The sequence below is a fragment of the Marmota marmota genome, unplaced genomic scaffold (genome assembly GCF_001458135.2).
Source record: "Marmota marmota marmota unplaced genomic scaffold, marMar, whole genome shotgun sequence".
NCBI lineage: Eukaryota > Metazoa > Chordata > Mammalia > Rodentia > Sciuridae > Marmota > Marmota marmota.
In genome coordinates this window covers 23,125,954-23,138,811 of record NW_026000016.1, presented here as the reverse complement: position 1 = coordinate 23,138,811, position 12,858 = coordinate 23,125,954, and the positions used below count along the sequence as shown (strand labels likewise).

Below are 12,858 nucleotides of genomic sequence, written 5' to 3'. Positions count from 1 at the left end.
CTCCTCTCCTCCCTCCCTCCTCCCCTCCCTCCTCTCCTCCCTCCCTCCTCCCCTCCTCTCTCTCTCTCCTCTCCTCTCTCTCCCCTCTCTCCTCCTCCTCTCCCCCTCTCTCTCCTCCTCTCCCCCTCTCTCTCCTCTCCCCCTCCTCTCCCTCTCCCTCTCCCTTCCCCCTCCCCCTCCCTCTCCCTCTCCCTCTCTCTCCTCCCTTCTCTTCTGCAACTGGCCGCTAGGGTCTGCTAATAAAATGTCAGACAGGTAAATGGTTGTTTTGGCTTGTTGAGTTTACGGAGCTTTTCCATCGTCCTTTACACTCCACGGACTGGAACATTCTCATCTTTTTACCTGGCATTACTCACAGCACGCAGCACAGTGATTCCCACAGTCAAAGTACTCATGAAATACAGCACTTGAACTAGATGAGTAAAACGTCCACTTGCCCAGGGACAGCCACAATGTACTCCCCAAAGTAACTACTCAGAAATGTAGTGACTCTTTTAAAATGTAAAATGCTAACACAGTATCATGTGCCTGTAGCCTTTCATTAGCTATCAAAAGGAATCCAAAAGCAGAAACACATAAACTGTCTGAGATCACAGGATTAGCAAACCCCACCTAATAATGTCAAATGGTCCTTATCTATTAAAGGTGTTTAGTAAATACTGTCAGGCCTTAGCCTGTGAAAATACACACACACACACACACACACACACACGTACTTTTTCGTCACTTTGGTCAGTGTGTGTGTGTGTGTGTGTGTGTATACATAATTTTAACCACTGAAACTGCTTTTCTTAATAAATCATCATCTAGTTCAAACTAGCCATTCCCTAAATTAATCTAAGTTTGACTGCAGAGCCTTACTCAAGGTTCACTGGCACAGCTGAGGGCCCACAGCATTCAGTCTGCAGCTCTAGCCCAGCACTGGCACTCACCACCCCTTTGGTTTTCATTTGGCAAATTTGCAGAGCCCTAAGAATAAGATCCTTAAGTAAATTATTTATTACTTAGGGAATCTCATGTTCCTTTAAATATATTTAAGTCAAGTACTCTACTGAAAGAAGAGAATGCTACATTTAGCAATGGGAACAAATTTCAAGGATATTACATGAGTTTGAAAAGTACATAAAATGTCCTTGACAGTGAGTTTCTGAAAGGGATAAAAATTAAAACATCCTATTTTTCTTAAAAAAAGTAAAAGAGAAAGTCCATTGAGCTCAGCTGCCTATCAATTAAAAAGCCACACCTGGAATGACATGTACTGAGGGTAATACTGTTTTCTGAGCTCCCTCCACCAAGAGTCAGGCTAATTTGAAAAATAGCTTATTCTTTTTATTTGGTTTGGAAAGTTACACAGGAAATTTCAATCAGATTTTTAAAGCTCCATTTAATAAGCAAGTATTCTAGAGCACAGGAGTAACTAAGGAAGTTTTGGTGACTATGTCCAACAACAGCTTAAAACTAGTATAAATTGTCTAGAAAACATAAAAGAAAGGTTTGGAAAAATCTCACCATATTATGCTCTACTAGCAAAAACTTACCTTCCCAATTGGCAACAGGGAAAACAGAGCTTGAACAAAAAACCATAGCAGGTAGATTCCACATACTCTGGTTTCCCATAAGTCGTACAAATTTGGCAAAGGAGGGGGGAAATTCAGAAGACTGGGATCTTTCTGTTTACACATCAACAGCAACAGGAAGAGGAAGACAGGCAGGCCAAGAATGATGAGGGTCACACCTGCAAATAATTAGTGAATATTAAAGGTTCAAATTTCAATCCAGTTTATTTATTTAGTCTAAAAATCACCATGGCACATGCCTGAAATCCCAGTGACTCAGGAGGCTGAGACAGGAGGACCAAATGTTCAAGGACAGCCCAGGCAATTTAGTGAGCCCCTGCGCAAAATAAAAAAGAAATAGGGCTGGGGATGTAGTTCAGTGGTAGAGTGCCTCTGGGTTCGATCCTCAGTACCCACCCCACTCAAAAAGAAAAAATCATTTGGGCTTCTTTATGGTCTGAAATCAATTCCTAACATACCATCAGAAACTCCTAATCTCTCCCTGTCACCTCCAACAGGCAAGCAACCACTGACATTAGAGTAGCAAGAAGAGTACAAAGCTAAATCCCACCTCAGAAATTAAGCTCTAAAATGTTTAATCTCCAGGGACTCTAAGAGCAAGAGAAATGAAACACTAGCAAACTTAAGATCAGAACATCTGAAAATATTCAGTCTAATCCTAACAAAAAGACTTTATATCCCTAAATTTGAAACAACTAAAATACTGTTACATTCATATATTCATGAAATGTGCCCACAGATATTAAGTGATGGCTGGACACGATCTCTAAGAGACCAGTTGACCAAGGGTTATAAAATATAAAGCAATTGCACCATACAGGATTTTAAACAATTTAGCCAAGAAGTATTTTCTTCTACTAGCTCATAAAATGTCATCGGTTCCATCTATTTAATGATCTCAAGGCTCTGCACACTTTAAATCTCTGACCCTCATTTTGAAACTGTCTAGCAGGTAAAGTAGAATCATGACCCCATTTCATGTCTGCAGCTTGTTCCCACTGCTCCTGCCAAAGTCAAGCCCTGCCATCGGGTCTGAGTATCAGGAGCTCTCTGTCCCTAATCGATCATCACCTTTCCTATACATAGTTCTCAGGTCAAACTTCCTTTATCACTTCTTTGAAACGGCACTATATTTCTTTGCTCAAAACCTATCTATGGACAGACTGCTGAAAATTTCAATACAACCACACCAACATCCTTTCTACTCCATTTTCCCCTGCTCCTAGCTCAGGTCTTTGCACTTGCTGTCCTCTGGAAGGCTCTTGCCCAGTCCTGCCACCTTGCTCATTCTCCCACCAGCAGAATTCTTCAGAGAGAAGTCTTTCCAGAGCACCTCACAGCAACTACCACTCACCCACCGGCAGCCTTCCCGAAGCCCAGTACTGATGCCTACCAGGTACTCCTCCAAACTCTAAGTCCTTCTTCTGTGGGGTGGTCACTTCAAAGGTTCTTGGTGATGTGGGTCCTTTAGTAACAACTTTTTCTTCCTTAGAATCTATTTCTTTTAATTTGATCTCTTCTCTTCTTGGACGAAGACTATATTCTGTTGATATATAGCTACCATCTTGTGACAAAATGAATCTTTCCTAATTAAAAAATAAAAAATATTAAATATCTATAGTGAATAATGACCACAAATTCTACTACATTAACTAATTTAACATTTCAATACAGCTATATTCAATAAATTTGTTAAAATATATTCATTCTTGGGGCTGGGGTTGTGGCTCAGCGGTAGAGCACTCGCCTAGCATGCATGAGGCACTGGGTTCAATCCTCAGCACCACATAAAAATAAAAACATAAATAAATAAAGATATTGTGTCCACCTAAAACTAAAAAAAATATTTTAAAAAAATAAAATACATTCATTCTTAATTTTAGGAACTGTAGTACAAGAGTATAAAATATTATGATTTCCAATGTGCTTCTGGAGGGAATGTCACTTGAACAAAGAAAAAAAAAATTATCCAGTATGAAGGAGAACATTTTCATACCTGTGTGTTTTTACGAGGTATATCATTCCTCTCAATGTGTTCGGGCTCCCCATTGTATATGCTGATGCTATTTCCAAATGGCTTCTACATTGAATATAAAACATTTTAATCAAAAGAACTGGGACTTATTAAAAGAAACATGACGGTAACCCACAAATTACTGCTGAAAAACCAAGCAATAAAACAAGTCAAAGGCTTATTTCTAATTCTAGAGAATTTCAGCCTCCTTTTGTAAAAAAGGAAGAGGGAAAATAAATTGTTTAGAAGACTTTCAAAAGATTGGACCTTAAGGAATAGAACTGTACACAGATCTTTCACCTTTCAAATATAATTTGACTGTAAGTTATAATTTCATTGTCAAATACTCTAATATCTGTTGTGAGGGGCAGATAAAAGGAAAAATTGGAAAATTATTTCCATAGCAGGTCAGTTTAAAAAAATGAGGAAAAAGGGGGCTGGGGTTGTGGCTCAGTGGTAGAGCACTGCTTGCCTAGCACGCATGAGGGTACTGGGTTCGATCCCTGGCACCACATAAAAATTTAAAAAATAAAATAAAGGTCTTGTGTCCATCTACAACTAAAAAAATATTTTAAGAAAAGGGGCTGGAGTTGTGGCTCAGTGGTAGAGTGCTTTCCTCTCATGTGTGAGGCTGGGTTCAGTCCTCAGCACCACATAAAAAAAAATAAACAAACATAAATAAAGATATTTTTTAAAATGAGGAAAAATATATTCATTGTCCCAAAATAGCCAATAATGGAAAATTAAAAAACAGTAGGTATACATAGACTATTACTAGTAACCTACAAACTGACTATTTTCTGAATGTCACTATTAGTATTTACTTAACCTTAAATTTCCCCTTTCTACACATCCCTTTTCTCAATTCAACTTCTTAAATTTTTTATCAGACTGAACAGGGGATGTGATTTAGTTTACAAAAGATTTTTCAGGCAATGTGCAGCTGAAATCTGTGACTCTGCTCCTTTATACTAATAAATCCCCAACCCCCGCAAAAAATCCAAGTATATCTTTGGGGAAAACAGTTGGCAAAGTAAAGTCTTAATACAATACCAAGTTCTTCCTGAGCAATGATAACATTCACTACATACTTAAGTTTACTAAAGTGCCACTAAGCCACTTAGCAAATAAAATCACTTAAAAGCTACTCTCAATTTCCCAGTTTTTCAAAAATCCAACATATAATCTAAAGTAACCACAAACATAATACTGTAACACCACTAGTCAGCTCTGAATTCTGTTGACTGCAAATTACTTCTCTTAGTTAAACAAAAAGATTCATGGAGATGGAATACTGAATACAATGAGGCAAATTACTGCTGAGCTACACACAGTAGCCAGGGCTACTACACACAGTAGACCAGGGCTCTCCTGGTGAGGAGCTCTACTGGTAGGTATGCTCTTATGTCACTGGACTAGAAAAGTACACAGCAAAAGTGTAAGTCCCTAAATATTAAGAACGAAAGTGTAACAGAAAACAATGTGGGGGGTGGGGACTGGGATTGTGGTTCAGCGGTAGAGCGCTTGCCTAGCATGTGTGAGGCCCTGGGTTCGATCCTCAACACCACATAAAAATAAAAAATAAAGACACTGTGTCCACCTAAAAAAAAACCTAAAATATAAATATTTTTTTAAAAAATAAAAATAAACAGTGTGCGGCATCTGGATGTTCTCTACCCTGAGTGAACAGGCTGGTAAGACAGCCACTAAGATCCAGAATGTTCAGACTCACTAGTAATAGCAAAATGCAAATCGGAACAGTGAGTGGACTCGGGACAGTCATATTAACATAGATATATATATAAAAAATATATATGAAAAATGGTCATTCAAACACTACTGATATGGCACAAACTATCTTGAAGCAATCTGGCATAGTATTAAAAGCCTAAAATCTGTGCTACACAGCTGATCTAACAGTATCACTTGTAAGAATTTACCCTAAACAGGTAATCAGATATAAAAATACTTGTTTATAATAGTGAAGATATAGAAGGAAAACACTACCAAAAAGGAAGCTGAACGCCAAGCATGGTAGCACATGTGTATAATCCTAATGGCTCCCAAGTTCAAAGCCAGCCTCAGCAAGCCCCTAAGCAACTTAGTGAGAACATGTCTCAAAATAAAAAATATAAAGGGTTAGGGAGGGCTGGGGATGTAGCTCAGTTGGTAGAGTGCTTGCCTAGCACATATGAGGCCCTGGGTTCGATCCTCAGCACCACATAAAGATAAATAAATTTTAAAAGGTATTAAGGGGCTGGGGTTGTGGCTCAGTGGTAGAGCGCCTGCCTACATGTGTGAGGCACTGGGTTTGATTCTCAGCACCACATTAAAAAAAAAAAAAAGTTATTTTTAAAAAAAGTATTAAAAAGAAGACCCTGGGGAGATGGCTCCGTGGTTAAGGATCCCTGGGTTCAATTCCCTGATACCAAAAAAAAGGAAACTGACCTTAAAAATTACATTGCACCTGTATTACTTATGGTATATCCATACTTATCATACAAAAAAAAAGTTGTGGGAAAATAACACCAAAGAGTTACTACCAGTACTTTAAAAATTTAAAAATCTGACTAAAAAACAGTATGGAAATAGTCTAGTTCTTTAACATTATTAAAAGTCTGTGCATCTTATGCAGAAAAGAGGTAATATTAAGTGAATGGAATATAAGATAAATTTTACTGTAACTCTTTACTTAAAATATTTTCTACTTGGTCTATCAATTAAAATATTCGTTGTATAAAGTCTACAGGCTCAACACACCCTGATATTTCCAAAAACACACTCTGAAAGTCATTCCATTGAAATGATCATCTCTGAATAGGAAAAGTGGTCAAATATAATGATGCTGAGAGAGGAAGAAGATGCCTCTATAACATGGTTTTGTCTCATCATTTCATACAAGAACTAGTAAACATGTATTGAGTTTTGGCCAGGCATGGTGGTGCACACCTGTAATCCCAGCAACTCAGGAGGCTGAGGCAGGAGGATTGCAAGTTCAAAAACAGCTTCAGCAATTTAGCAAGGCTATAAGCAACTTAGTGAGGCCCTAAGCAACTTGGTGAAACCCTGTCTCAAATAAAAAATTTTAAAAAGGGCTGGAGATGTGGCTCAGTAGTTAAGCACCTATGAGTTCAATCCATGGTACCCCCCCCAAAAAAAAGTGTTAAAACTATATCCATTTCAAATTTAAACATTACTTTTATAAAGACCATAATATTGGAGGCTAGGGTGTGGCTCAGTGGTAGAGCACTTGCCTTGCATGCATGAGGCCATGAGTTCGATCCTCAGCACCACATAAATAAATAAATAGATAGATAGATATGTTGTGTCCATCTACAGCTAAAAAATATTTAAATAAATAAAGACCATAATATCAAATAACTCTTCTTACAACCTAACAACATTCTTTTTTAAATATTTGAAAGAACCATATTTTCTATGCCAAACACTTGTTTTCTATACAACCTTCCACAGTCATCACCTTAGACTTGATGTCTCACTAATATTTTAATATTATTAACTGCAAATAATTTGAGTAAACATTTACATAAAGGGAAGAGACAGGATTTTGGACCAATGACATAATGTGTAAGTACAAACACAAGTACCAATATGAGTGGAGTCAATTTTACTTCCAAAATTTCCCTCCTTGTTTCCTTAATGTCAGGCTGGTGGGAAGCAGAGGCGGATCTTCGGGAATTCTTAGGTGTTCGACCAGGGGATCTGGAGCGTGATCTTGACCTACTGCCTCGGCTGCCGCGGCTCCCTCGGCTCCCCCGGCTCCCACGGCGTCTGGAGGGAGAACTGGAAGTTGAGCCACTTTTCCTTTGCTTAAAGGATGTTAAAGGCTAGAGGGGAAGAAGGCAGCAAAAATCTTACCACAAATCATAATAGAAACAGTCAAACCAGAAGAGGACAACAAAGCCCATTAAAGGCTACCACTAACTCTAAAGCCACCACGGGATCACAGGATCTGAGAATCAGTGGGATGGGACCAAGAAACATGCTGCAATAATGATCCAGTTCTTATGATATAAATGCAGCCTCTTCACCCTTAACTGTTCTTTGAAGGTATTTCCATGAAATGCAAATGTTTGCCCAATTAGCTGCATATATTCTCAATAACATATTCAAAAATAGGTTATAAGGCTGGGGATAGAGCTCAGTTGGTAGAGTCCTTGCCTTACATGCATAAGGCCTTGGGTTCAATCCCCAGCGTCACCAAATAAATAAATAAGTGGAAATAGGTTATAAATGACATTGATTAAAACTAGGATAAGACAAAAGAAATTGCATTCAACCAAAAAACTAATCCCACTAAAACACACAAGTAGATCTTGAGGACAAAATACAAGTTTAGATTACTTGGCACAGTTTTACCCTGTACTAACCTACTCCAAATCACCCTTCCATTGCTCCTAGGGATCTAGTCCAAGGGACTGCAAGCTAGGCCTTAGGCCAAATACAAACCACTCATTTTTTTGGTGTGTGTAGTAGCTCTTGAGCTCTAAGAATGGCTTTTACATCTCTTAAAATGACTGCAAACAAAATCAAAAAGAATATTTCCTGATATAAAAATTATCTGAAATTCAAATTTTAGTGTCCATAAATAAAGTGTTATTAGGACACAGCTACTTCCTTTTCCTTCCATACTGCCTGGAGCTGCAGAAACTGCATGGCCTATTAAGCCTAAAATATTTACTAGAGCAACAAAGCGTGGTCCACAGGCCATTGATCCAAACTATTTGTTACTGATCTGCAACAAAACAGACTAGATGTATAGATATTTTTATAGCATTCTGACAAAATCATTTCATGTCTATGGACTTTAATAAAAACTTTGTAATCTTTTTATTAGAGTCCTAATAATCCAGTTTTATGGCATCTGATATAAATATTTATACCCAATGGATCATTTATTTTAAAGCCAGAGTCCTCACTAGATAGGTGGAAAAGCCATAGACCGGTTTCAAATCTAATTAATGTCACTTTCCTGATGACATCCTCAGTGTTTAGGATGAAGTCCAAACCCCTGGAATGGAATATTAAAAATTCCTCCAGTCTGGCTCCTGCTACCCTTCTTCTGTCCCCCAAATGCCACATCCTTCTGGCACTTGGGCACATGTGAATCCTACTACCCGCCAAGCCTTTGGTATGCAGCCCTTTCTGCAGAAGCCATCTCCACATTACTTGAGTTTTTTTACATTTGTTCTTAGCACACAGCTTGGGTGTTGGTCTCAGAAGGCCTCCCATGAAACCCAGGGCCCTTCCCTACCCTTCTACACTCACACCACCCATGGAAAACTCCAGCCTCAGAATGGATCAAACCCAGAGACGGTCTAGGTAAAGATATGTCTTCCCCAGGAGCCTACAGCTTCTTGGAAACCAGGCCCTGTGCCTCATTCATACATTCCCAGGGCCAAAAACAATATGTGACCCAAAGCAGGAGTTTGATCATGTACCTCCCAACAGTCAGGTAGGCTACCCTGAACTTAGAAACCATACCTATAGTTATTCCCACTTCCTGGCAAACCAAAGGAGCTCTTACCTTGATATCACTCTCTTTCAATTCAAGTTCAGTTCCATCTTTGTATTTGACGGTGTAAAGCTGGGATTTGCCGTCATGGCTCAGAATTTCTACTTCATAATAAAGTGAACTCCCAGGCCACCGACCTCTTACCACTTCACCGTCGGCAAATTTCCTACTTGGCATTTTCTAAAATTAGTCTAAACAATTTTAAAGAGAAAAAAAAACTGAGTCAATAGATATGCTTATACTTGTCTTTTTTCATAGGTTGATCACTAAAATACAACTTTCCAGAATTGTTAGCTTGTCAAGATTTTAGGGCCAAGAAGGCCTCCAAAGGAGAGAGTGTAACAACTCCTTAAGATGAGAAAACTGAAGCTTGTAGATAACTGTTTTGTCCTAGGGCACAAAAATGTGAGTGAAATAGCAGGACAACATAGAAGCTGTCCTTTCAGTTTCATTGTATCTCATTTGGAATCACTACATAAAGGATGACTTGACCACAGTAATACATGTAACTGACACTAAGGATTAATAATGACAACACATAACAGGCACCAAACAGTTTTACTATGCAAAATGCTATCCACCTACAGTCATCAAAAATTAGGGCATGATCTTACAAAGGAAACATTTTCTGATTTGTAAGTCTGCATTATCTTTCAAAGGTTTAAAGAATACATTTAATTACATTTTTAATAAATTACCTTACTCAACAGAAGGAAAAATAATTCCAAATCTACAATGGAGAGTAAATTTGGGGTTTATTTCATAAAGTTCAAATCTTAGAACTGAAGACCAAAAGCATCACAAGTAACTGCACATCAATCACCTACCTAGACCAGCATGGACCTGGGCTTCATCCAAGTTCCTCTCTCTTCAGACTACAGCAGACATCAAAATCCCAGTGAGAACATTCTTTCCCACTACATCAAAACACCATCCATGAAGTCTCATTTACATTTCAAGAAACCACAACCTTCAAGAATCGCTGTTTTTTGCCCCTCTTTTTGAAATATCACTTGAGGGTTGGGAGCTTCCAGCTCCTAGATAGTGATGTTTCTCCATCCCCTGAGCAGCAGATTCACAATTCCAATGACAAGACCAGTGCTTCTGACCCATCTCTACCACCAAATGAAGATAGCAAGAGAAATGTGTTCTCTCCCTCTTCGTGTCACCAACTAAGCAATTCTCAATACATCATCCAAGCACATAAATATATATTCTTCACCGACTTCTAACAAGAGCTGTTACCTGACAGTAACAGCAACAGAAAGTTGCATTACTTACCCCTTTTGAGAAAAAAAGTCTTTCCTAAGTACATTTCTTCATTGTTAATCATGTGAGAAAAAACTTAACAAGCTTCACTTGTTTAGATAGACTGTCTCTAAATTGGTATGAAAGAAAATGCAAGTACTTATCTGGTGATTAGAGGATGTCAGTCAATTGGCACATTAAAGAGACTGTTTTCTTCCTAATACCTGAGATAGCATCTCTGAGATAATAAATAGGTTTGAGCTTAGAGAGGGGAGAAGAACCCAGAAGCTTTAGGAATGAAGTCAGCTCTGGCTGAGGAGTCACCTAAAAGGCACTTGGGAAGGGGGAGGCACCTGTGCAGAGGAGGAGGGGCACAAAAAGGGAAGGTGATAACAGCAGCTTTGCCAATTTCAACACTGAGCTCAGAGCCTCCAAGTACAAAAAAAAAAAAAAGAGGAAGGAAATGTGCCCTTCTTCCTTCTTCTCTTGTGCCCCCCTCCACCACACTTCGTCAAACCTTCTTTATTAGTAGTAGTTCTCCTACATTGGTCAACCAAGGTGAAAAAGGGCAAGTACGCATAAAGGAACACTTTATAAACTTTTGAAACAGGACTTTCAAGACTTTGGGACTACCTGACTGCATTTTAAAAAGACACTTGAACAGATTCTTTCTGCCCCTTTTGAAAATTTCATTCATTGGCATTTTTCCATTGTACCTAGTATATACCATATTAACAACATCTGTGCAATTCTGAATATAGGTCAACGCCAAAAAGGTTTTTCTGTTATCAATGAGATATATATTTTTAGTTCAATTAGGACATCTGGTGGGTATCTTTTGAGTCTCTAAGCTTAATTTAAAACAAAACAAGAGACTTAACAGGGCTGAGAATGTAGCTCAGTAGGAGAGCTTGTGTTTAGCATGCACAAGGCTCTCGGTTCATCCCCGGTACTACACACACACACACACACACACACACACACAAAAAGACTTAATTGAAAACTGAGGCTTGACAGTGGTCTTTCTTATTGTGGTCGGGAAAACAAAAGAAGCCAGTAGGCTCCTTAGGAGAATGTTTTTTTTCTATCAATTTCCAAAAGTTAAAGACAGAAACATTATGGGCATCCACACTTTGCACAAGATCCACACCCAAATGCCAAATGTGGTGCTATGATGAAATCATATCTTAATATAATCTCCTGCAAGAGTGAAATAACCAGAATAGGATACAAAAGATCCAAGACACTATGGGTCATTATGCATATGTATGTGTCATTAAGCTCTTACCTAACAAAGTCAAGATACATAGATAGGCCTCCAAGGGTTTCAGCCAAAAGCATTTGCAAAGATTGTTTACCTAGTGTCCTCAATCTTCAAAGACCAGAGATCGGACCCTCAGACTTTTCTCTTTAAGCCAGATGCTGGCTAACTTCAGTGTCAATTGGAACTAGAATCCTCACATATTTCAGTTCCAGTGTGTTACTATTTATCAAGATGAGGATTCTCTGCTGCTATTCTCTACTGATGAGTGTTACAAGGGTCTCTGGTCATCTTTCCTTCACTTTTCCAAATCAATCTAACTGCAGCAGAGAAAAAGAAGTTCAAAGGAAGTTTGTTAGCGCTCCTTCAATACTTGAGCCCACTGAAGGCTTAGTAGGTAAAATGCAAACAGGACCCCTGGCCTTGGTGTACTCCCGTGCTAAACCATGCCACAGAAATGCCACCTTCCCTTTAGTAATGCAATCTTCCCTAAGTAATACGCAAAGGCAACTCACCATTCCCTCCTACTCATTCTTTCCCCTCCCTCCCCCCGAGACAACGGCCCAAACTAAACTTAAACCGGACTTGATACCCAGGGGTCCCACTGCTCTTCTCTTTACAGTGTGTAACTACAGACATACACGCGTTAATGTGCAGAGTCCAAAGAAATCTGTCCACTCTGGCTTTGCCCAGGGGCAGTGCCTCACGCAGCAGGTGAGTGAGCACACTGGCTGCAGGCTGAACCACTGAGTCGTTCACATAGTGGTCCTGCCTAACTACTTTGTCCTTCCCCAAAAATGGCCAGGCACTGTGACTCCTCTTCAGACCTCCTAATCTCTTTGGTGAAGCTCCTGGAACAAGGCCCTCTACAATCAAGTGCTTACTAAGTGCCCCTTAAGCCACTGTAAGTACGAAGTCTGTTGTCACTATGAAAAGAACATTTTTAAAGCCTTAAATATGTGAAAAAGCAGGATCGTGCTTTAGCAGGAGCATACCAATCTGCCTAAATGCCTGTTTTTCAGACTGTCCGGGTGACAGAATTCAACGTTTTTCAAGTGAAGCCCTATAACTCGCCTTAAGTCATTAAATTGTCCTGTTCACAACTGTCCAAGCCAGTGACAACCCGCCCCACGCAGAGCCAACTTGTGCACCCAACTTCCCGGTCCTACCGGGCCGCCGCGCCATTCCTGCCTCCCGAGGGGCACGAGCGCCAAGCACCCGC

At 39.4% G+C, this 12,858-nt stretch overlaps 1 protein-coding gene across 2 annotated transcripts in view; it reads right to left on the bottom strand.

Moving 5' to 3' along the window:
• The window catches only part of Lbr (lamin B receptor), a 28,301-nt gene extending 16,173 nt beyond the window's left edge, over positions 1–12,128 (bottom strand). The window contains exons 1-6 of one of the 2 annotated variants that reach the window (XM_015483596.2): positions 9,955–12,128; positions 9,140–9,318; positions 7,200–7,439; positions 3,574–3,657; positions 2,971–3,163; positions 1,539–1,735 (exon numbers count right to left, since the gene is read on the bottom strand). In XM_015483596.2, the coding sequence (XP_015339082.1) occupies positions 1,539–1,735; positions 2,971–3,163; positions 3,574–3,657; positions 7,200–7,439; positions 9,140–9,304 (879 nt within the window). In that variant the 5' untranslated portion in view covers positions 9,305–9,318; positions 9,955–12,128. Of the gene's footprint in view, positions 1–1,538; positions 1,736–2,970; positions 3,164–3,573; positions 3,658–7,199; positions 7,440–9,139; positions 9,869–9,954 lie in introns of those variants that run through there. The other variant, XM_048809301.1, reaches the window with a different exon arrangement.
• Positions 12,129–12,858: the final 730 nt, after the last annotated feature.